Source organism: Microcaecilia unicolor, chromosome 1, assembly GCF_901765095.1.
Source record: "Microcaecilia unicolor chromosome 1, aMicUni1.1, whole genome shotgun sequence".
NCBI lineage: Eukaryota > Metazoa > Chordata > Amphibia > Gymnophiona > Siphonopidae > Microcaecilia > Microcaecilia unicolor.
Genome location: NC_044031.1, coordinates 339,469,688 through 339,493,116, shown reverse-complemented (window position 1 = coordinate 339,493,116; position 23,429 = coordinate 339,469,688). Strand labels below are relative to the sequence as shown.

The 23,429-nt window shown below is 43.4% G+C and overlaps 1 protein-coding gene across 1 annotated transcript in view; it reads left to right on the top strand.

Annotated features, from left to right (window-relative positions):
• The window catches only part of DROSHA (drosha ribonuclease III), a 552,432-nt gene that overhangs the window by 316,690 nt on the left and 212,313 nt on the right, over positions 1-23,429 (top strand). Inside the window, exon 19 of the mRNA XM_030216759.1 lies at positions 8,180-8,239. Within this exon, the coding sequence (XP_030072619.1) occupies positions 8,180-8,239 (60 nt within the window). The remainder of the gene's footprint in view (positions 1-8,179; positions 8,240-23,429) is intronic.

The window sequence follows — 23,429 nt, the reverse complement described above, 5'->3', positions numbered from 1 at the left end:
TGAGACGCTTTATGAACAGCCTCACGCGTCTTTAGTGGTGAATGGAGTGCGTACACCCTCCTTTACTGTGTCTTGTGGTACACGGCAGGGATGTCCCCTATCCCCTTTATTGTTTTTGTTATATTTGGAGCCATTATTGCGCTCTATCCAAGGAAATACGGATATCTCTGGCGTTGCGTTTTCGTCATCCTCAATGAAAACCTTAGCTTTTGCTGATGATATCTTAGTGACCCTGACGAGACCACAGCAGTCGATACCTGCTCTTTTGGGAGAAATAGACGAGTTTAGCTACTATTCAGGTTTTACCCTTAATTTACAAAAATCGGTAGCGTTTCCAATTCAGGAACATATACGAGAGCAGTGGGAGGGGGAGTTTCCCTTGTCCTGGACCTCGGGTCCATTGAAATACCTGGGGGTGTGGATCCCGGCGGATCTGACTAAGCTCTACGAATTGAATGTGGAACCCCTGCGGGAGTGCACGAGGGCTGCTTTGCAGGTGTGGCAGTCCTTGCCACTGTCCGGTTTGGGTAGAGTGGCATTATTCAATATGATATTGGTGCCCAAGTGGACCTATACTCTGCAAATGTTGCCGATACTGCTTAGTCGGAAGGATGAGAGGTTGGTGACTCGGTGGGTCACACGTTGCATTTGGCAAGGGAAACGGTCGCGGATGGCGGCGGCGCAGCTCTATAGACCGAAGAATCAGGGGGGCTGGGGATTATTGAACGTTAAGTTGTTATCGGTAGCAGGGAACATGAGACACATCTCTGATTGGTTTAGAGGAACGAGCTACTTTACTTGCGCAGAGGAAGAGCAGTTATTGTTGGCGCCGCTACATTTTAGCGCTTGGCTACATATAAAGTCATGTGGGCGTCGGGTACCTAGTGCCTATGCAGTGTTATTCTTGCCATTGAGACGAGTGTGGAAATGGGTGTGCCGTCTCTTTGGGCTTCAGTCGAGATATTCTCCTTTGTTACCGTTGCAGGGTAACCCAGACTTTTCCCCGGGTTCGACCTCGGCCCAATTTGTGGCCTGGGGAGCTCGAGGGGCTCAATATTTACATCAGCTTTATGCGGAGGAGGGACAGGAGAAGACATTGGGAGATTGGCGGGTGGAATTCGGGACCATGACGGGGGATTTTTTCGCTTGGCATCAATTGCAACACTATATCCGGTCGATTCCGCAGGCTTCCTTGACCTTTGAGACGTGGGAGAAGTTGCTCGCTCTGTTTGCCCTGGATGCGCAATCGGCAGTCCCCCTAAAGTACTTTCACTCATGTCTGAGGGAGCAGTTGGGGGAGGTAGACTATGAGAAACTGGCAACCCAGTGGAATAATGAGCTATCTTTGAATCTGAAGGGCGAACACTTAAAAACTTATGTGTTAAATATTTCTAAAGTGACGGAGAACGTGACACTGAGAGAAACTCTTTATAAGTTTGTAATGAGAATGTATTTTTCTCCACATAGGGCGATGAGGGCAGCCATGAGAGCCGATGATACCTGTGCCAAGTGTGCTCGCTCCCCGGCGGGTCTTGGACACATGTTCTGGCAGTGCCCGAGGGTTCTAGAGTTTTGGAAACGGGTGGCTGGGCATGTGTCGGCCCTCTGAGGGGTGACCTGGAGCCCCTATGCATCTCTTTTATTTGACCAGTTCAAACTATCAGCTCCAGGGGTAGTGGGACTTAGGCCCTTCTTGAAACGGGCGGTCCTTATGGGTAAGAAAGTAATACTTCACCAATGGATAACGGCAGAAGCCCCCACTTACCAGCAATGGAGGTCTAGAATGATTTCCTTATGTGCATTAGAACGTAGGGGGGTGGGAGACCTGGCCTCACTCAAAGGGGATGCTTATTGTCGGAGATGGTCGCCTTTCTGGGATTCACTAACCCCGGTAGCGCGTAGTAGAATTCTTAATTGTTGACAGTACACCATGGAAACTCGGGGGGGAGTGAGGGGGGATTGGGAGGTAGGGTGGGGAAGAGACTTTAGACCATTTGAGGACAATGGCTGTTGATGTCCTGATGGTAATTTTTGGTTAGTTGGGGAATGACTTGTGTTGATTTGAGGCATGGAGTGCCGTTGGGGACCAAATAGAGGTTTAGACGCATTGGGGACTTTAGAGTTAGGTTTATTCACTATAGTTATATAGATGTGCTTAATGGTGTGGGGGGGAGGGGGAAAATGTTATGATGGTTTAAACGTGTTGAATTTGATACCTGTTAATGGCCAAAGATGCTGGTGTCTTGTATGGTACTTGGTTATTATTTGCATATATCAGTAACAAACATGACTGACATAGCACGTAGAAGAGGCTAAAACTGTAAATGTTTGCATGATAGATCTATTAGCATGAATTTTTTTACATAAAATAATAATACTGTTTTGAGATGGAGTCTCATCACATTATTTCTCCATTAAAACGTTGAAACCATAGAATAGAAGTGAAGGAGGGAGGAAGATGGGAAGCGGGGAGAAAATGTAAAATACATTGTGACTTCAGTTGTATGATGATACTCTATATGTATTTTTACGGCGAGTAATGTACATGTTATTTTATGCTATAGCAAATAATAAAAAAGATTTAAATATAAAATTATATAAATACCATTCAAAAAACTACAAATCATACAAATACATAGCACAAATAGAACATCCCAGCCACACAAGTATCTTTTAATCTTGTCCCACCCTTCAGTAGACATATGTTTTCACAAATAGCCAACCTTTGCACTGTTTCTGAAATGATAATATATCATTAATGCACATCAAACTGGCTGGCAGCACATTCCTGTACATAGGTCCCATATCGAGATTCAAAAGAGGTTTTGACTAAGTTCCTAAAGAACAAGTCCAGAAGAAGTTATTAACCAGATAGACTTGGGAAAGCCATTGTATCATCTACATGTAGCACAGAAATGTTTACAAAGATGTTTCCATTTTCCAGTTACACCTGTGTGACTCTAGCTATGGAAACTCTGTGGATGCTGTAGACACAAACATTCCAATTAGATTTAATATCTGATGGCATGATCTGGAATGGCAATCTGCCAGCTTTTTACCGGGTGACGTGGAAGTGAAGGAGAACAGGTACTTTAGGTCATTTCTGAACTCCCTCTCCCCCACCCCCCAGATGGTTTTTCTCTAAAGACTAAAACAACTATGAACACAATTCGGGAAATCCAGAGATGAAAAAAAACAAAACAAAAAAAATCCAAAAAGGTCTCTCACATGAACTCAAAATAGAAAATACAAATTTATTTTACATAGTAAACTTGGAGGAAAAATTCTTCCATAAATCTTCCAAGAAACTTAAAACTTCCAGCACTCAAACCTCATATAATAAAGGATTTTAAAGCACCTGAAATCACCAGACTTTCAGGCAAGGATCAAAGTGGTATTAAGCCTTCTGTCTCCCCGATTCCAATGGGACCCTTTTCACCGGAACTACCAGCTTTGTCAGGGTCATCGGGAGTAATGCAGGCACTCAATCTAAAAAAAAATTACTATCCAATAACTAGCATCTTAATCACAATATATATTATAAAAACACTTACCCCCTGTTTACTAAGCCACCCTAGCGTCTGCTGTGTGGCATTGCCGACAGCACATTCAAAGTGAATGGGCTGTGTTGGCATTAGTGCATGACAACCATTACAGCGGCTTAGTAAACAGGGGGGGGGGGGTTACCTAGAGCTGTCCTGCATATGGCTATGAGTCGGGCCAAAAATTAAATCATGGAGCTTCCGAACAGCAAACGCCAACGCCTGCTCTTTAAAAGTCTTTACTACTCACCCTATTCCTCTATACTTGCACATTCAAACCATAAGTGGTCAAATATATTTAATGGAACAAAATAATACAGTGCACACCTTAAATCAAATAACCACACCTCTCTCACTTAATTACAATATAGTTAATTTATAAATTAAAGTCTACTCCAAATATCTCTTAGATGTCACTGCAAACATACACTGTGATAACACAGAGCTATTTAGAAACCAGATTCTAAAAGCTGCCCTCAAGTAGCCAAACTTAGAAATATCTATGTATTGCTGAATGAAAACAAACTTTATAACAGCATTACATAATTCAGAAAATTTTTTCCAAAAAATATCTGAAAAAATTTCTAAAAATCTGTATGAAAGAATTTCTGGGGTAAATTTTAACTTCACAAAAAGTGAATGATCTTATATTGTACTCCAAACATACAAACATCACACCTAAAATGTTTAAATACATACAGTGAAACCTCGGTTTTCGTTGACTTCGGATTTCGTCGGTTTCAGTTAACGTCAATTTTTTTCGCGAAAATTCTTCTCGGTTTTCATTGATCACCTCGGATTTCGTCGGCGTGACCACGCAGCTAATCTTGCGTTCTCACATGGCGTTCTTCTGGGGCGTTGTTTCCGGTTGTGGGATCACACTGCTGCTGTTTTCGGACCCAAATTTCTTCGTTTTGCCACAATACTGCTGCTACTGATTGAGTGCCTGTATCAAAGTCCCTGCAGGTATTAGGACCCAAATTTCTTCGTTTCGCCATAATACTACTGCTGCTGGTTGAGTGCCTATATCAAAGTCCCTGCTGGTATTAGGACCCAAATTTTGTCGTTTTGCCACACTACTGCTACAGCTGGTTGAGTGCCTGTATCAAAGTCCCTGCTCTCATCATGGGACCCAAAAAAGTTTCTATGGGCAGCAGTCCTTCAAAGAAGAAGTACAGGAACACGATTGAGTTGAAGAAGGAAATCATTGAAAAATACGAGAGTGGCATTAAGATTGCTGAAATCGCCCGCATGTACGGGAAGTCACCATCCACGATAAGTTCAATCGTTGCAAAAAAGGAAGCAATAAAGGAGGCAAAAGTAGCAAAAGGTGTGAATGCAATAACAAAACAGAGATCACAAACAACTGAAGATGTGGAACAGTTATTATTAATTTGGATCAATCAAAAACAGTTAGATGGCGATTCTGTTTCTGAGGCCATCATATGTGAAAAAGCCAGACTTCTGTATGCCCATCTCATAAAGAAAATGCCCGGGACGAGTGCTACTTCACTAAGTGATTTTAAGGCCAGCAGAGGCTGGTTCGAAAAATTCAAGAGGTGCACTGGCATACACAGTGTTACTAGGCACGGAGAAGCTGCGAGTTCGGACAAGTCTGGTGCTGAAAATTTTGTGTCTGAATTCAAAGATTACGTAGAGGCTGAAGGATTCATCCCCCAACAAGTCTTCAACTGTGATGAAACTGGCCTGTTTTGGAAGACAATGCCTAAGAGAACGTTCGTTACACAGAAGGAAACAGCACTGCCAGGACATAAGCCTATGAAAGATAGGCTTACTCTTCTGTTGTGTGGTAATGCTAGTGGTGATTGTAAAGTGAAGCCCTTACTGGTGTACCATTCAGAAACTCCTAGAGTATTTAGCAGAAACAATGTGATCAGAAGTAAACTATGTGTGATGTGGAGAGCAAACAAGAAAGCATGGGTCACGAGGGCAATTTTCATTGCGCAGATGAATGAAGTGTTTGGCCCAAGTATGAAAAAATACCTCCAGGAAAATCATTTGCCCCTTAAGTGCCTCCTATTAATGGACAACCTGCACATCCTCCAGGTTTGGAAGATGCACTGTTGGAGCAGTTCAGTTTTATCACTGTGAAGTTCTTGCCCCCTAATACCACACCACTCATCCAGCCCATAGACCAGAATGTCATTTCCAATTTCAAGAAACTGTACAAAAAAGCATTGTTTCAAAGGTGCTTTGAGGTAACATAGTAACATAGTAGATGACGGCAGAAAAAGACCTGCACGGTCCATCCAGTCTGCCCAACAAGATAACTCATATTTGCTGCTTTTTGTGTATACCCTACTTTGATTTGTACCTTTGCTCTTCAGGGCACAGACCGTATAAGTCTGCCCAGCACTATCCCCGCCTCCCAACCACCAGCCCCTCCTCCCAACCACCGGCTCTGGAGGTGACATCAGATACAGAATTGTCCTTAAGAGAGTTCTGGAAAAACCATTTCAACATTCTCAACTGCATCAGCCTCATAGATAAGGCTTGGCAGGGAGTGACATCCAGGACGATAAACTGTGGATGGAAGAAATTATGGCCAGGATGTGTGCATGAGAGAGATTTAGAAGGGTTAGATCCTTCACCTGATGACCCTACACATGTTGTGCAGTCAATAGTTCATTTAGGTAATTCCATGGGTTTGGAGGTGAGTGGTGAGGATGTGGAAGAGTTGGTGGATGACCACAGAGAAGAACTCACCACTGAAGAGCTGCTAGACCTTCAACTAGAAGTGCAACAGACGGCAGATGAAGAAGTTGCTTCGGATAATGAGGAAGAAACAGTAGAGAATGTGACTTCTTCAGAGATTAAGGACATCCTCTCCATGTGGAATAAAGTACAGGTGTTTGTGGAGAAAAATCACCCAGACAAAGCTGTTGCAAGCCGTGTCTGCAACTTGTTCAGTGATAATGTGTTGCCCCATTTTAGGCAAATCTTAAAGAGGCGACAGAAACAAACCTCTTTTGGACACGTTTCTTGTGCGGCATGGGTCCACAGACTCTGAAGCTGGTCCTAGTGGCAAAAGAACAAGAAGGGAAGTGACCCCCCCCCCCCCAGAAGCTGGTCCTAGTGGCAAAGAACAAGAAGGGAAGTGACCCCCCCCCCCCCCAGAAGCTGTTCCTAGTGGCAAAAGAACAAGAAGGGAAGTGACCCCCCCCCCCCAGAAGCTGTTCCTAGTGGCAAAAGAACAAGAAGGGAAGTGACCCCCCCCCCCAAGATAGTGTCCTTATGGAGGGGGATCCCCCTTCCAAACAATAATCTCTGCTCCTTCCATACACCAAGAAGAGTCTTCAGAAAGGTAGATGCCATGTTAAATGTTTATTTATTCTATACACTAGTCTTTTTTATTTATTTAAAAGAAAAAATTGTTTGTTGCCTCGGTTTTCATCGATAGTTTTCGAACGAATTATCGATGAAAACCGAGGTTTCACTGTATTTGAATACAGTGTCGCCCTCTAGTGGCCATAACCTGAAAAAACATCAAATATTAAGCATCAGATGAAAAAATATTTCTAATGATATTATAGGAAACCAGCCCAGTCAATCTCCTGATTTAACCCAGTAGGTTTCAAAGTATTCTGCCGATTAATCCATCTGGGTTTTCTCTTTTGAAATCTTTGCATACGATTGCTACCATGGTTCCAGACAGGTTCTTGATCCAGTGAAAAACATCTTAAATCCGAAAATGTATGTGACTGTTCACAATAGAACACTACCTCCTATCCCATGACTCTCCAATATCCTCTGGAGTTTTTCATGAGGTACTTTGTCAAACGCCTTCTGAAAATCCAGATACACAGTATCAACCGGCTCACCTTTATCCACATGTTTGAGGTCCCTGCTTCCCTCAAATTTTGATCTGCATGGTGATACTGAATTCCCTCAGCAATAAAAATATTTTTATGAGAGTCAGATTAATCTGATTAAGAAACAGTTCAGCATACATACCGTACTTTTATTCTTACCATAAAACTGTTAACATGCATGCTGTAAACCAGTGGCGTAGCCAAGGGTGGGCCCAGATGGGCCCAGGCCCACCCACTTTGGGCTCAGGCCCACCCAGTAGCAGCACACCTATGATGAGACTGGCAGGGATCCCCAAGCCCCAGCAGCTAAAAACTCCCAACTGTCCGTCCTGCATACCTTGTAAATAGCAGATCTTTGCCTGCCGCGAGTAGCAACTGATACATACTGCTCGCACCAGCCCCACAGCCTTCTCTCTGGTGTATTCCCGCCTATGCAGAAACAGGAAGTTGTATCAAGGGGCCAACATGAACAGTGTGTATTAGTTGCTGCTCGCTGCCAGTGAAAATCTGCTATTTCAAGGGTATGCGGGGGAGGGGAATGTTTGAGAGAGCATATGGCATGCAGGTGAGAGAGGGTGAGACCATCTCTTGTGGGACAAGGTGGAGTTCTGCCCACCTATCTTGGGCCCAGGCCCACCCAAAACTGGGTGTCTGGCTATTGCCCCTGCTGTAAGCTGCTACCCAAAGTTAGTTTGCAGGGTACCAGTCATATGCAGAAAGCCAGTATAAATGTATCAAGCAGGGAAAAGTAAGATTTTTGCATCTGATCCAGAAGAAACCTGTGTGTTCCTCATGTCTTTCTAGGATTAACCACAATGAACGCTTGGAGTTCTTAGGAGATGCAGTAGTTGAGTTTCTAACAAGGTGAGTAAGATGTTGTGTATAATTTTGAATATTGTTCTACTTGTTAGTTACACTTTTGCAGTTAACATTTTTATTTGGTCCTTAAACCAAAAAAAGTAAAGGTGTGCTCTCTTCCCTCAGTATTCTAGGGCCCCTTTTACCAAGCTGCGTCAAAAGAGTGCCTGTGCTGGCATTGTGACATGTTTTTCAAGCGCGCCGAGGCCCCCTTTTACTGCAGCAGGTAAAAGGGAAGTCTTTCTTTCCTGCCGGAAATGGCTTTGCAGCAAGTAAAACACTTGCCATGCGGCCATTTTGGTGGAGGGAGAGTCCTTACCACCACCCATTGAGGTGGTGGTAAGGGCTCCTGCGCTAACCCGACAGTAGCCAGGCAGCATGCAGAATATATTTTTGTAGCGCCGGATATGACGGCGCTAGGGGTGGGAAATACTGCCGGGCTGCTGTGGTAGCCTGGCGGTACTTCCTGTTTAGCGAGCGGTAAGCCCGCATTGAGCTTACTGCTGCTTAGTAGAAGGGGCCCCTAGTTTCTTATAGGCTTCATGTTGCTCATTTTTGAACTAATACGAAGTTTGTATCCCATATGCTTGAGACTCAACTCAGTCTTCATGTAGTGGTAATATTATAACATTTTTCTTATTGTTTTTTCCATATCAACTCACCGTTATAGAAAGACTTATCACCCTCTTTCCTTACCATTTCTTCTCCTGTCTAGACTTCCAAGATGACATTATTTTTTTTTTTTTTTTTTGTTTCAATAATTTTTTTATTGAAGTACTCATCAATACATGGTAACAAGCAAAAAAATACAATATCCGACTCACCCGTCGGACAAACAACACACCAAGTGACCCCTCCATAACCCTACATCAACAATAACACCACCCCGACTTCAATCTTATTTTTTTAGTTTCCCCCCCCCCCCCCCCCCAATACTTCCCAATTCAAACAAACAAATTTTTTTTTTTTTTTTTTTTTATATTAAAGAATCCCAAACTCCTATATAAAGATATCCCTCAACCACTTGCTCCTGCTCATCTAACCGGTTGCAATACACCACAACCCCCTTAACCCCCTCCCCCTACCCCCCCCCCCCCCACCCCCTTACCCCTTAAGCCAATGATAACAACTTGCCCTCCATCAGTTTCCACCCTCTTTGATGGATCCAAAAGCAATCCCTTCGTACAGCTGTTTGTCTCTCCAAGAAAAATAAATACCTCACCTTCTCCTTCCATTGATCCATGCTAGGCGGAAGAGAAGATTTCCAAGAGGCTGCAATCAAACACTTCATTGCCGCTAATCCCCACCGGAACATCCTCTCCCGCCACCACTCCAACTTAATCGGGCTAAGCCCTAGTAAGCAAACTTGGGGAGACAAAGGTATAGGCACCTGAAGCAATGCAGAAAGCACCCCCACCACCGACTCCCACACATTCCCACCATACATGCAAAAACGACCTCCGTACCTCCCCGCATCTCCAACATATGTCAGATACCAAAGGAAACATTTTATGAAGTCTATCCGGCGTATAATACCACCGAGTAATTATTTTGTATGCATTTTCCTGAATTAGCACACATACTGAACTCGCTCGCACACCCCCCCAAATCCTTTCCCATTCCTCATCAGTAAAAGTCTTCCCCAAATCCCTTTCCCAAGCCCGCATAAACTTATGCTTAGTCCATTTCCATCCTCTTATATACTTATATATGATCGATATGGGCCTAGGATGTTTTCCCACCAACAACCAAAGATTTTCCAAGCACTCCCCTTTAATCGGATCTCCCCGTAACCAACCCTGCTGTATAGCGAAATGCCTTATTTGCATATAAGCAAAAAAGTCCCCTTCCGGTAAACCAAACCTTTCCCTCAGCACATCAAACGATGCCCACTTCCCCCCTTGAAAGCCATCCCGAAATCTAACCAACCCCATTTGAGCCCACCTAGAGAAGGTTCTATCCCATTTCCCCACTCTAAACTTCCCCTCCCAATTCAAAAAGGCCAATGTAGAAACCCTCACTCCCCCTCCCCATCGCCTTCTAGCCACCTGCCAAATCTTTAGCAAATGGCTCAGAAAGGGATTGGTCACCCCTCCTTCCCCCTCCCTTCCTCCCTGTGAATCCCAGAGCAACGTAGCCAGGGGTTGCAACCCGGAAAGCTCCTGTTCAATTACCACCCCCGCCTTTCCCTGTGCTATATCCCAATCCAGAATAATCCTCAATTGCGCAGCCAGATAATACCATTCTACATTCGGTACTGCCCTGCCTCCCTGCTCTAATGCCCCCCACAAGACTTCTTGCCCTATACGGGGCCTTTTGCCTCCCCAAATAAAGCTATAGATCATCCTTTGAATTTTACTCAGTACCTTTTTAGGTATAGGCACTGGTAAGGTCTGAAACAAGAACAACAACCTCGGCAAGACATTCATTTTTACCACCGCAATTTTTCCCCACCACGACAACCAAAGCCCTCTCCACCTCATCAAATCACCCTTAATCTGCTGCATTACCGGATCATAATTCACTCTAAACAAATCCTGGACCTCCCTGGGAATCTGAATCCCCAAATACCGAAATTTGTTAGTAACCCATCGGAAAGAAACTATTTCTTGCAACCTAACTCCCTCTATATCCGAAATATTAACCCCCATCAATTCACTCTTGTCCATATTAATTTTTAGTCCCGCTACCCGTCCAAAATCCTGGAAGATCTCCACCACTACCCTCAATGTATTCCCCGGATTCCTAAGATACAATAGCACATCATCTGCGAATAATGCCCCCCGATGTTCCTGCCCCACAACCCTTGCAACTCTCTATGCTCTCGAAGACAAATCGCCAAGGGCTCCATATACATCGCAAATAACAAGGGCGAAAGAGGACACCCCTGGCGAGTTCCCCTCTCAATCTCAAAGAATGAGGTAAATTTATTATTAACCCTTATACACGCCCTCGGATTTGTGTAAAATGCTGATATCCACGCACTAAAATTCCCCCCCAGCCCCATTCGTTGTAGCACTTCTTCCAAATATACCCATTTCACCCTATCAAAAGCCTTTTCAGCATCTAATGCTAAAAAGGCCACAGGATCTGTCCGCTGATGAGCTAACCACAATAAATGAATAGTGCGTCTGATGTTATCTCCCACAGTCCTCCTAGACACAAATCCAGATTGATCTTTATGAACAAGATTCGGCAACACCTGTCTCAATCTATTAGCCAACACTTTAGCCAAAATTTTGGCATCCACATTAAGGAGAGAAATGGGTCGATATGCCCCACACAACGTGGGATCCTTCCCTGGTTTCCTCAAAACTGTAATTCCAGCTTCCACCATGGACTGTGGCAACTTTTCCCCTTTTAACACCCCATTCCCCACCCGGACTAAAAGATCCCCCACGTCCCCCTGAAATAACTTATAAAATTTCCCCGAAAACCCATCCAACCCCGGAGCCTTCCCGTTCTTCAAATTCTTTATAACCCCTATAACTTCCTCACCCCTAATGCCTTCATTCAGCTGCCCCTGCTCTACTTCAGTAAGCCTAGGTAACTGAATTTTATCCAAATAATGCCCAATCTCTACCCTTGAGATCCCACCCTCCTCCCTATATAACTCCCTATAGTAACCAAGAAAACAATCCTGAATTGCCGAATCCGTATAACACCACTCACCCCTCCCATTTTTAATTTTTTGTATATTTAACCTAATCCGCCTCCCCCTCAAATATCTAGCTAACTTTGCTCCTCCCTTATTGGCGAATTCAAAAAATCCTTGTCTCAATTTAGCTATTCCAAACTCCACCTCCCTCATCTGCAACCTAGAAAGTTCCTGCCGAACCTTACAGAGATCACGCCAATCTCCTGGATCCTGCGACCTCTTATGTCGAGTTTCCAAATCTACTAAACGCCGCCTCAGATCCAAATCTAACTTGGCCCTCTCCCTCTTCCTTCGGGACCCCCATTGGACAAAAACTCCCTTAATCACAGCCTTCATTGCATCCCACAAAGTTCCATCCTTCACTTCTCCATTATCATTAATCTCCCTATATTCCCCAATGGCCTTCCTAACTGCCTCTACGACCTGCACATCCCCCAAAAGTGATTCATTCAATCTCCAAAACCCCTTCTTTGCTCCTCCTAAAGAACCCTCCAAAGTGACCCAAGTTGGGGCATGGTCCGAAATCTGGATATGCTCTATCTCCGCCTTCCTCATGGCTCCCCACAAATTACGATGCACCCATATACCGTCAATACGAGTATACGAATTACCCGCATGAGAGTAAAATGTATAATTCCTCTGTGTTGGATGCATCAGTCGCCAGCTATCCACCATCTCCAATCCTCGAAAAAACTCTTCCAATGCTCTCCTACTTCTCTTACTACAGTACCCGCCCCCCAAGGAGTGATCCAACCGCGCATTAGGCGTAACATTAAAATCACCTCCTACCACAACCAACCCCTGCACAAAGTCTTGTAATTCCCCCAGAAGCTTTCTAAAAAACCCTGCCTGACCAGAGTTAGGAGCATACACATTAACCAGCGTGATTCCCATCCCTTGCCACTCCCTTCGAACCGCCACACACCTCCCAGTTGAATCCTTAAATTGTTGATTAACCACTAACCCAAACCCTTCCTTCACTAAAATAGCTACCCCCCCTACCCGCCTGTCATCCTTTCCCTGATGGGCCACCACCAATTCAAATGCCTTCCTATTTAGCATCGGAAGGTCTCTTGGACGCAAATGAGTTTCTTGGAGGAATACAATATCCCACTTAAGTCTGCCCAATTCTTTGAAAACTATGCTTCTCTTCCCCTGATTATTCAAACCATTAACATTCCAGGAACCTACTGTCATTAATTCTGGCACATCCCTTCCCCCTCCCCCCTCTGTCGCCCCAAACCCACCCCCCCCTTGACCCCCTCTTCCCCCCCGTCCACCCACCCTCCCTTTCCAACTGGCTGACCCACCTCCAGATGAGCCTGCCATCCCCTGAGGAATAAACGTCTCCCAAATGGCCCAGAACCCCTCTATCGATTCACCCCTAACCCCCCTCCCCCCTTACATCAAACTCCCCTCCCCCACACACTTACTCCCTCTCCCCCACCCCTCAACCAACCTCCACAGCCATCCAAAACCCCCCCCACCCCTCCTCCCTGCCACAACACTCCACATAAACCCTAACCCACCCCCCCAAACAACTCAGAGTGCCTACATAAATCGCAAACCGTGCCAACTCTGTAAGCCCCCCAAAAGGTTACTCCTCATGTCCACACCTAATCACTTTAATAAATATTATTGTCCCTTCAAGTAGCACTCTGTGGTCGTTTTCGTCCATCAGCCCTCACTGTACGCCACTGAGATGCCAATTTCTGAGGAGACGATCTCAACTCCTTTCCTTGGATAGTGGACTCCCCCATCAACGGCAGATCCTGGCATCCCATCTCCTTCAGGGCCACCCAAGCCTCCGATACCGATTTTACTTTCCTTGATTTTCCATCCACCGACATCCACACTGCAAATGGAAACATCCAGCGATAACGCAGCCCACGACCTCGCATAAATCTTGTGACCTCCTGGAAGGCCCGCCGCTTCTGAAGTGTGGCCCATGCCAAATCCTGGAAAACGCTGACTTTACAGTTCCGCCAGTCCCATGTTTGCTGCTTTCGTGCGGTAGCCAATATGCGCTCCTTAGTTGGGAAATCCGCAAAGCAAACAATTATATCTCTCCCAGTGCCCTCTCTCATAGGGCCCAGACTCCGATGAGCCCGCTGTATCTGCCACGTGGTGGACTCATTTTCACCACCAGGCCCCATCACAAAATTACAAAAGTCCTCCACCACCTTAACACAGTCACGAAACTCTGCAGTCTCAGGAATACCTTTGAATCTGAGGTTATTCCTCCTAGACCGGTTCTCAAGCTCTTCCAGCTGATCTTTTACCTCCTGCAGAGCCTCCGACTGCCTTGCATCAGCTCCTTTCACTGAAGACAACTCCTCCCGGATCTCTTCCACCGCTTCCTCCACTGTCTCTACTCGCGTGCCCAACTCACCCAGCTCATTCTTAATATCTCGCAGGGACTCCTTCACATCGCTCCTGACTCCTGCCATGTCCTCCCGGAGCTCCTTAAGCCACTGCACCAACTCGCGCTACGTCTCCTACAAGGCAAAAGATCATATAATATCTCACTTGTTTAATTCTATATAAACTTAGTTAAAGATAGATCTAAGTTACTTCATTACCTGTATACAAGCTCTTTGAATAGAGAAAGCAACGGATATATGTTCCCAGCTTGTACAGAGGTAATGGGGTAACTTAGATCTATCTTTAACTAAGTTTATATAGAATTAAACAAGTGAGATATTATATGATCTTTTGCCTTGTAGGAGACGTACCTTGACACAGCATTTTGTGCGAAACATGACTTCATGTCGGATTAGCTGATGTCTCCGAGATGACCAATTTAAAAGAAAAAGAAAGAAAAAAAGAATAGCGAAATAGCGCAACTTCAACTAAGCTAAGTGTAATTGTGATTACAAGATAAAATTGTTGGGTGAAAGTAAAAGGAAGAAAGTTAAAAGATTAAAATCAAGGATCAATGACGAATAAATGCCCACCATAGTAAAGTGCCTGGCTCACATATATAATAGCCTGAGTTGTGGTGACATGGATATCTGATGGATCCAATACTCAATACCCTTGAAGTGGTGTGTAAGGATATTGACAAGAGGTTGTTGGGAGCTGGGTAATAACAAGAATTTATTCTGAAAAAACCCCCCTCCATTAAAATTAATATTGATACTGGCTGAAGTACCTAATATATATGTGGCATCTTTATCAAAATACCTCCAGACAGTTTAGCTTTCCATTTGTGGTTTCAGTTTCAATCATATTTCTAGTTCGCTCACAGGTCTCAAATTCTTATTGATGTTCTCTCCTCAAACCAGACACTGTCTTTACCACCAGTGCCCCATACCTCATATTGATTTACACATAGACAGGAAGCACTAGTGTGCTGACTGAGGAAAACTGGCTAAGATGAAGTATGTCATTTTAAAGCATTGCCCTCTGAACACCATTTGGCAGTTACTTGGCCACTCATTTCTTTTTCCCACTAAAAGGCTTGTGTGCTAATCCTCCACAGTGTTCCCATACATTAAGAGATTTGAAGCAGAAAGGTGAAGAGGTTTTGATTTCTTATATCTGGTGCACAACATCTTTTCATTGACTCCAGTTTGTAGAAGAAGAGATGTCAAAAACAAAACAAGAGCCGTTGTCCCAACTGCAGCACAAAGATCAGGGAAAAAAAAGCTGTGGGGGAACCATTGGCTTATCCAGTTTTATTAAAAGTATAGGTATAAAAAAGTGGTTTCCAAATGTGTGTCAAACTTTTCGTTAACAATTGTTCATCAGCCCAACATGTTTCGGCATCAGGGGCAATTATATCTTATAAATAGCGTTGGACACCTCAAATACAGTAAATATTTACCTAAAAACAAAAATACAAACAAACAAATCTGACATTGACATCAATAGAAATGAAGTAATAATGACAAAAGACCAATTGTGACATTACCTTATACACTATACCAGCACACTAGTGGTATTAGGGAGAGCCCAAAAAGAGGTACTAATGTGAAATGACATCAACAACAGAAGAACCAGGATAAAAATTTACAAAAAAAAAAATAATAATAAGACATTAAAGTCAATTATGCCAAGTATCATATAGTGCTGATCTCAGCCTCCTATGGCCAAAATGTACAGATCTCTAACCAAATACGAATTAGGATGGGGATGTACATGGACTCCAGAGAGTTAGACTCAGGATCATCTAGTACCGATCTCAATTCCATTTTGCCAGTTTGTGAGTTTTAGAAAGACCAAATGGTACAGTTCTCCAGGTAAATTGAATCCATTGCAAAAACACTCTTAAATAAAAACATATCAACTGATATTTAAAACTATTTAACCATTAGGAATGGCTCCTGGCTGGCCAAGTACCCTAAAACTGGCTAAGCAGTAATATTCAGCGCAAGATAGCAGCTATCTCAGATGAATATTACAGCTTAGCAGCTAGCCCAGTCTCCGACTATGTTGCGTAACATATTCAATTAGTGCCAAAATTCATTGACTGACCGGCTACGTTTTGCAGCCAGATAGACCTGCATATGTATCAGGTCTATCTTTGGCTGCTATAACTTAGCCGGTCAGCCGATGAATATCGGCTTAACTGGCTAAGTTTTAGCAACCAAAAAAAAATCCCAGAAAGTCAATGCCAGTCACCGGATAAAGCCCCGGCATTGAATTTCGGGGTTTGCCACCAACTGCAGGAGTTATCTGGGCTCCCTCCCCGCGGTCTCAGTATCAGTCCCATAGTCTCTATTAATTTTGTAAACACAAAATATACAGTAAAAGCAGGAAGTTAGCAACATAAAAAAACCTGTGCTTTAAGCTGCAAAAATACTTAAGAACATCAAAAATCATAATCAGAAAAATCAAAAGTCATTGCCAAAAATGCAGAAGACCAGCAGCATAAAACAATAAAATTTGCTTTAAAAACACTGTGTTGTAGGCTTAAAGCCACATAAATACAAAATGAAAATGAAAGTAAAACCTCAAAAATTAAATCAAAATTTAAAATAACATGCATAAATTACAGCATTCTATGTGTGCTTTCTGGCTAATATCTAGGTGTGGATATTTACACCAGCAACTATAAGGCTGGTATAACCGTATAAGTGATCATGTCTTAAATGTAGATAAGCTTTCTGCCACTTGCAGTAGTATTCTAGAAAAAAAAATGGGCGTTTACTTTTCTTTAGAGTATAGACTTAAAATAGGTGCCTGCGTACTTACCCTGTTACAGATTTACACTCAGAGAGGAGAATGTTTTACTTATTTTTTATAACTTGCTGCAAAATTCTTTTGAAGCAGTGAAATCCAGTGGTACTCCTATATTAAAAGGCATACTGTGCCCATCTAGCACTCGGCACACATGTTGGACTCATCTATCATGCTTCCCTGCATGTTTGGAATTGCAATATATCTACTTAAACACTACTTTGAAATCTTCTATAATGCAGGTACTTTAATCCTAAATGTTATGAGATAAAACTGGTGTGTCTGGATGTATTTGAGGTTGTTATGGACTTCAATCATTCAGCTTGCATGGATGCGAAACAGTACTCTGGAGCTTATATTAAGTTTGCAGATGGAAAGTGATATTTTAGTGTCACTCTCCCCCCCCCCCCCCCCCCCCCCCCCCCCCCAGTTTTCCTTTTTTTTTTGTTCTTCCTTTAACCTAAAATGAAAAGAATTATTTTGCATGAGATTGTACATCTCAAGATATTTTTGGAAGAAGTAAATAGAATAAATCTTCCAGCTGCAGCAGAGAGGTGTGCAAATTGGTAATATAATTAAATGTTTGTAATGTTAATGATATTATACTATCTCTCCTTTGCGAATGGCCAAATCAGTTGTTCATTTTTATGAAGGTATGTGACCTCAGTTGGTCCAAAACAAATCCTCCCTCCCATATTGTCCTAGTCAAGGCACATAGATTATGCTCTCCTATCAACAGATGGAGGCAGAGCAAGCTTTAATGCTAACATCATTCTTACCATATAATCTGGTGCAACAAATGACCTTGTCAGTATTTCTCTGTCTCCTGCAGATGACACATTTCTGGACTGGTTCAACAAATTTAGAAATGGTGCCCCTCGTCTTGGGATTGTTCTCTCTTAGTTGAGCAGGGGCTGATCATTGGGATGGATATGCAAGATAACTGATGGGGCTTGGCTGATCTTCTTTTTACCCCTGGGACTAGTTCCTAGGGGGCCATGAGTTCCCACATTAACAATGAAAGCACCACTTCTTCCCACCCCACCACAATGCCTTGAAACAATCAGCTCCTCTGTCATGCTCTCCTGTGGCCTCCTTCTTTGGGATTTTCTGTGGGCCTGACCCCAAAGATGCCTAGGCTTGGGCTGGAACACAAGAATTCTCGGTGGGGGGGGGGGGGGGAATCCTTGACATCATGCAGTCCCACATGGAGAAATGAGTTTTAGTAGCAAAGAGTAGATGGAAGAGGGGAGATCACTTACTCTGTAGAGGAAGATCACTTAATAGACTTTTAAGGAAGTAGAAGCCGCTGTCCTTAAATACTCAGGTAATGAGCTCCTTAAAGTTGCAAGGAGAGCAGGAGAAGGATGAGTCACCACCAGGGATATAATTTTATTTAGGACATGTTTGAAGAATAGCAAGCTCCAAATATGGCCATTAAAGTAAGCAAAGCAAAGGATAGATTGTTCCATATGCCCAAAATGGGCGCTTTAGCCTCTGTGACTCACAAGATTACTGTTCCTAGGAAAGGGAGCTCAGCTCTCAAGGAGTCCTCAAGATAGAAAGATTAAGGTACCTATATGAAAGATTGTTGGAGATTTCTAGTCTCTCCCTACAGACAGCAGTAGCTATCTGGTATAAACCATTCTGCATTGGATCCAGAAGTTCTTTGATGGCCCCAGAGAGAATGAGTCATGGTCGACCCTAAGGGGCGGTGTTACTGGTGAAGTCTGGAGTCATGTTCTAGTGAATAATTATAATATAATCTGGGTCTCTTATTTTGCTGCAGCTGTGTTTTTTCAAAGAGGCTATTATTCCTGTATCACCAAGTGGTAAATGCATGTCCAAGACTAGATTATGCAGACTGGCTTTCAAGGGATGGCTACTGTTTGGGGAAGAGCTAGAGAAATTGGTTAAAAACTTTGGAGTCCAAGACGTAGACATACAGAAGACAGAACTAGAGGTTCATCAAGAATTATACAGGTTTGATATTGATTTCCAGCTACCAGCTGTACAGCATGTAGAAAGGTAGACTACCAAAGAAGTGATACTTCTTATGGAATACGAAAGTGACTTTTCATAGGGCCGAAGTGACTCCAGAACCTCATAATGAAGGTTGGGTGGGGGGTCCATACCTCATCTCCAGTGGATGAGTGACTTTGATTTGATTTATTAAGTTGATATACTGCTTTGTATGACTAATCGTACTGGACTGATTAGTGCAGTTGGAACCAGTACTGTCAGACTGATATTAGACTTAAACTTTGCATCTCTCACTTCCACATGGAGACATTGTGGTCGATGATTGTGGTGGTGAGAAAAAGTTTTTACTTCTTTGGGTCTTTGGCACTTCCAAATCTTCCTATCCCCATCAGGGATACTCAACAGAGGTATATAAGATTTCCTGAGTTAGAACAGTACTTCCAGCTTTGGGTCATGCTATTTGACCTAGTAATTCTGTATACAACAAAAATCCTAAGAGGAGAGAGAAAATTTGAAACCAATTACAAAAACACTCCTCAAATCTAGGTGACTCAAAAAATCAGTTTTTTATTTTTATTTTGTTTGAGACTATTAGTATAACCAACAAAGGCAGTCACATAAACAACTGCTCTTTTGGCCGTTGCATTTCTGCCATTGATAAAATTCAATCTCTGGCATTACTCAAAAGACCACGCCTAGAAAGTGTTAAGTATGGCAGTTGCGTTCATAGCCTTCGCACATCATAGTTTACCTGCTGGGTCAGAGGGGTGCGGCTAATGCAGGGAGGAGTTTAAAATGCCCTAGAGCAGAACAGATCAGGGAGGCCCCAAGTGAAGAAGTCTCCAAGGGGGAGGCCTGAGTCAGGAAGCCCCCAAGGGAGCAGTCAGTAAGGACCTCCACCATATGCAGAGAGAAAGCTACAGTACCCGAGGGAAGTGCCAGGGAAGAGAAGTAGCCTGGGGTAGGAAACAGAGAGTCTATAGTCAAGGAACAGTTATTTAGGGAAATTCCCTAATGCAGCTTACCAGGAAACAGGGAACCCCTTTTGGGAAATCATTATGTTTCCAAGAGACGACAAGGCCAGTTTTTGGAAGAGTGTGAAGATGGCCAGTTAAGTAAATATTATGCAAACATCGTTTGTCAAGATTTATCATTGAACTGTTCCCATTTATGTACATAAGTTCCAGAATAGTGTTGCACCTTTGCTAATGTAAATTCAGCAATAATGTATTAGTGGAGTTTTTTTTTTTTTTACCTGTTATGGTTGTTGCTAGTGCTCTTGAATGTGTGTATGAGCCATACATAGCAAACTGAGTTTGTTTTCTCACCTTGGGTTGGTGCCGGGTTTATAGATAGTTGCACGCTATCTGGACTTGCATACTAGCTATATAGAAAGCTATATGCTTGAATTTTCTGGTATCTTGAAAATCCAACCAGTTTGCGGCTCTTGAGGACTGAACTTGTGCATCCCTCCTGTAGGAGACTGTGGGACTCATTTTCAAAGCACTTAGACTGACAAAGTTCCATAGGTTACTATCAGGCTCATTTTCGAAAGAGGAGGACATCTATGTTTCGACATAAATCAGAAGATGGATGTCCATCTCCCAGAGACATCCAAATTGACGTCTCCAACTGCAGTCCGTTGCAAGGATGTCCAAATTTCAAGGGGGCATGTCAGAGGCGTAGTGAAGGCGGGACTTGGGCGTGCCTAACACTTGGACATCTTTGACCCATAATCAAAAAAACCAAGGGCGTCCATGACGAACACGTTTTCACCCGGATGTATTTTTTTATGAATAAGGCACAAAAAAGTGCCCGAAATGACCAGATGACCACCGGAGGCAATCGGGGATGACCTCCCGTTACTCCCCCAGTGGTCACTAACTCCCTTCCACCCTCAAAAAACATCTTTAAAATATTTCGTGCCAGCCTTTATGCCAGCCTCAGATGTCATGACAGCACATGAAGGTCCCTGGAGCAGTCTTAGTGGGTACTGCAGTGCACTACAGACAGGCGGACCCAGGCCCATACCCCCCCCCCACCTGTTACATTTATGGAGGAAACAGCGAGCTCTCCAAAACCCACTGTACCCATATATAGGTGCCCCTTTCACCCGTAAGGGCTATGGTAGTGGTGTACAGTTGGGGGTAGGGGGTTTTGGGGGGCTCAGCACACAAGGTAAGAGAGCCATGCTTCTGGGAGCATTTTATGAAGTCCACTGCAGTGCCCCCTAGGGTGCCCGGTTGGTGTCCTGGCATGTCAGGGGGACCAGTGCACTAGAAATGCTGGCTCCTCCCACATCCAGATGGCTTGCATTTGGACATTTTTGACTTGGACGTCTTTGGTTTCGAAAATCGCCGAAAGTCAAAGGCATCCAAATCCAAGGACGTCCAAATTTAAGGATGTCCATGGATTTGGACATCCATCTTGTTTCGAAAATATGGTTTTCCCCGCCCTCCGGATTTGGACGTTTTACAAAGATGTCGAAATCCAAACATAGACATTTCTTTTGAAAATGCCCCTCTATGTAACTTTGTATGTCTAAGTGCTTTGAAAATATACCTCTGTGTGTATTAGATATCTTTCCACCTCTGCCTGCACTTTTCCTAACAGCAGCCACCAGTTTTGCCCCTTTGATGGGAATAATTATTGGTGCCCAAATGGTTTGGGGTTTTATAATACCAAAATTTTACAAGCAGCTGCACACAGCTTGAACTCAATGCTGCATATCCCATGAAAAAGAGAACGGGGTGCTGTTGAGGACAGTAGGGAAGCGTATGTTAGCAGGCTGTTCTGTCTTGGATGGCTACTAATGTAAAACTACACATGTAAAGTGGAAGTCAGATAACCTTTATCAGCACTGTTCATATAGGGGCTCATTTTTGAAGCAGAAGAACATCCAAAAAATGGCACAAAGCGGCAGATAGACTTTTTTTTTCACAAAAATGCCCAAATTGCTATTTTCGAAACATATTTTTAAGACTTTTTTAATGCAGTTCATCCGAATATCAAGGAAATGTATTTGAGGCATGTTTTTTTTTTTTTTTGGCATTTGGTAGTGCATTCCAAAGTTGCGTGCAGATGTAGAAGCTAGATGCACCCTACGCCTGGAATAAACTTCCTGAGCCCCTACGTCTTGCCCCATCCTTGGCCACCTTTAAATCTAGACTGAAAGCCCACCTCTTTAACATTGCTTTTGACTCGTAACCACTCGCCTCCACCTACCCTCCTCTCTTCCTTCCCGTTCACATTAATTGATTTGATTTGCTTACTTTATTTATTTTTTGTCTATTAGATTGTAAGCTCTTTGAGCAGGGACTGTCTTTCTTCTTTGTTTGTGCAGCGCTGCGTATGCCTTGTAGCGCTATAGAAATGCTAAATAGTAGTAGTAGTAGTAGAATAGGGTGGGATTAAGATTTGGGCATTTTTCTGTGATAATGGAACATTGTAAAAAGGTCCAGGGCAAAAAATAGAATGCTTTTAGCTAGATCTATTTCAGTAACAACTAAGTGCCAAAAAGATGCCCAAATTAACCAGATGATCACTGGAGGGATGGGGGTCAGTGACCCCCCCCCCCCTTAATCCGCCACAGGTCACTGACACTCCCACCCCCTCTAAGAGGTGAAAGTGACAGTACATACCAAGCTTTATAACAGCTGCAGATTTAATGGCCAGTCTTCTTAGGGCTGCAAGCAGGTCCTTGGAGTAGCCTAGTGGTTAGTGCAGTGTATTGAAGAGAAAGGGGACCAAGGCCAATATCCCACTCTAATTAGTACACTTGTGGTGGAAAGTGTGAGCACCCCAAAAACCACAAAATACTTACTGAACCCACATATAGGTGATACCCGCAGGCATAAGGGCTGTTGTAGTGGTGTACAGTACATTTTTTTGCTAATCTTGGAGGGCTCACCATTCAATATAATGGGGTTATGATGTGATGTGTACTTGGGATCTTTTATGTGAAGTTCACTGCAGTGCCCCCTAGGCTGCCCCACTGCTTGCTGGGATGTCTGTGTGGCTTGCTTTTGTGCGTTTTTTCCTTGGATGTTTTTTGTTTGAAATTGGCCCTTAAAGAAAGATGCACTGGGTAGAAAAACATCTAAAATAGGGTAATTTTTGAACCAAAAAGATAGATGTTTTTCTGGTTCAAAAATGAGCATGTTTGGCACTGGATTTTTAGACATTTTTTCGAATTTGGGCGTTATATCGAAAATGTCCCTCTTAGTCTCTGAATTGTTAGAACTCCAGAGATGAACATCACTGGTTGCTTGGTACGTACAAAGATTCAGGTAAGCAAGAAAGCAAGGTAAAGAGCTAGCAATAGATGTATGTCTAGAAACATCTTATTCCATGCATAGAGTTCTCCGTGCA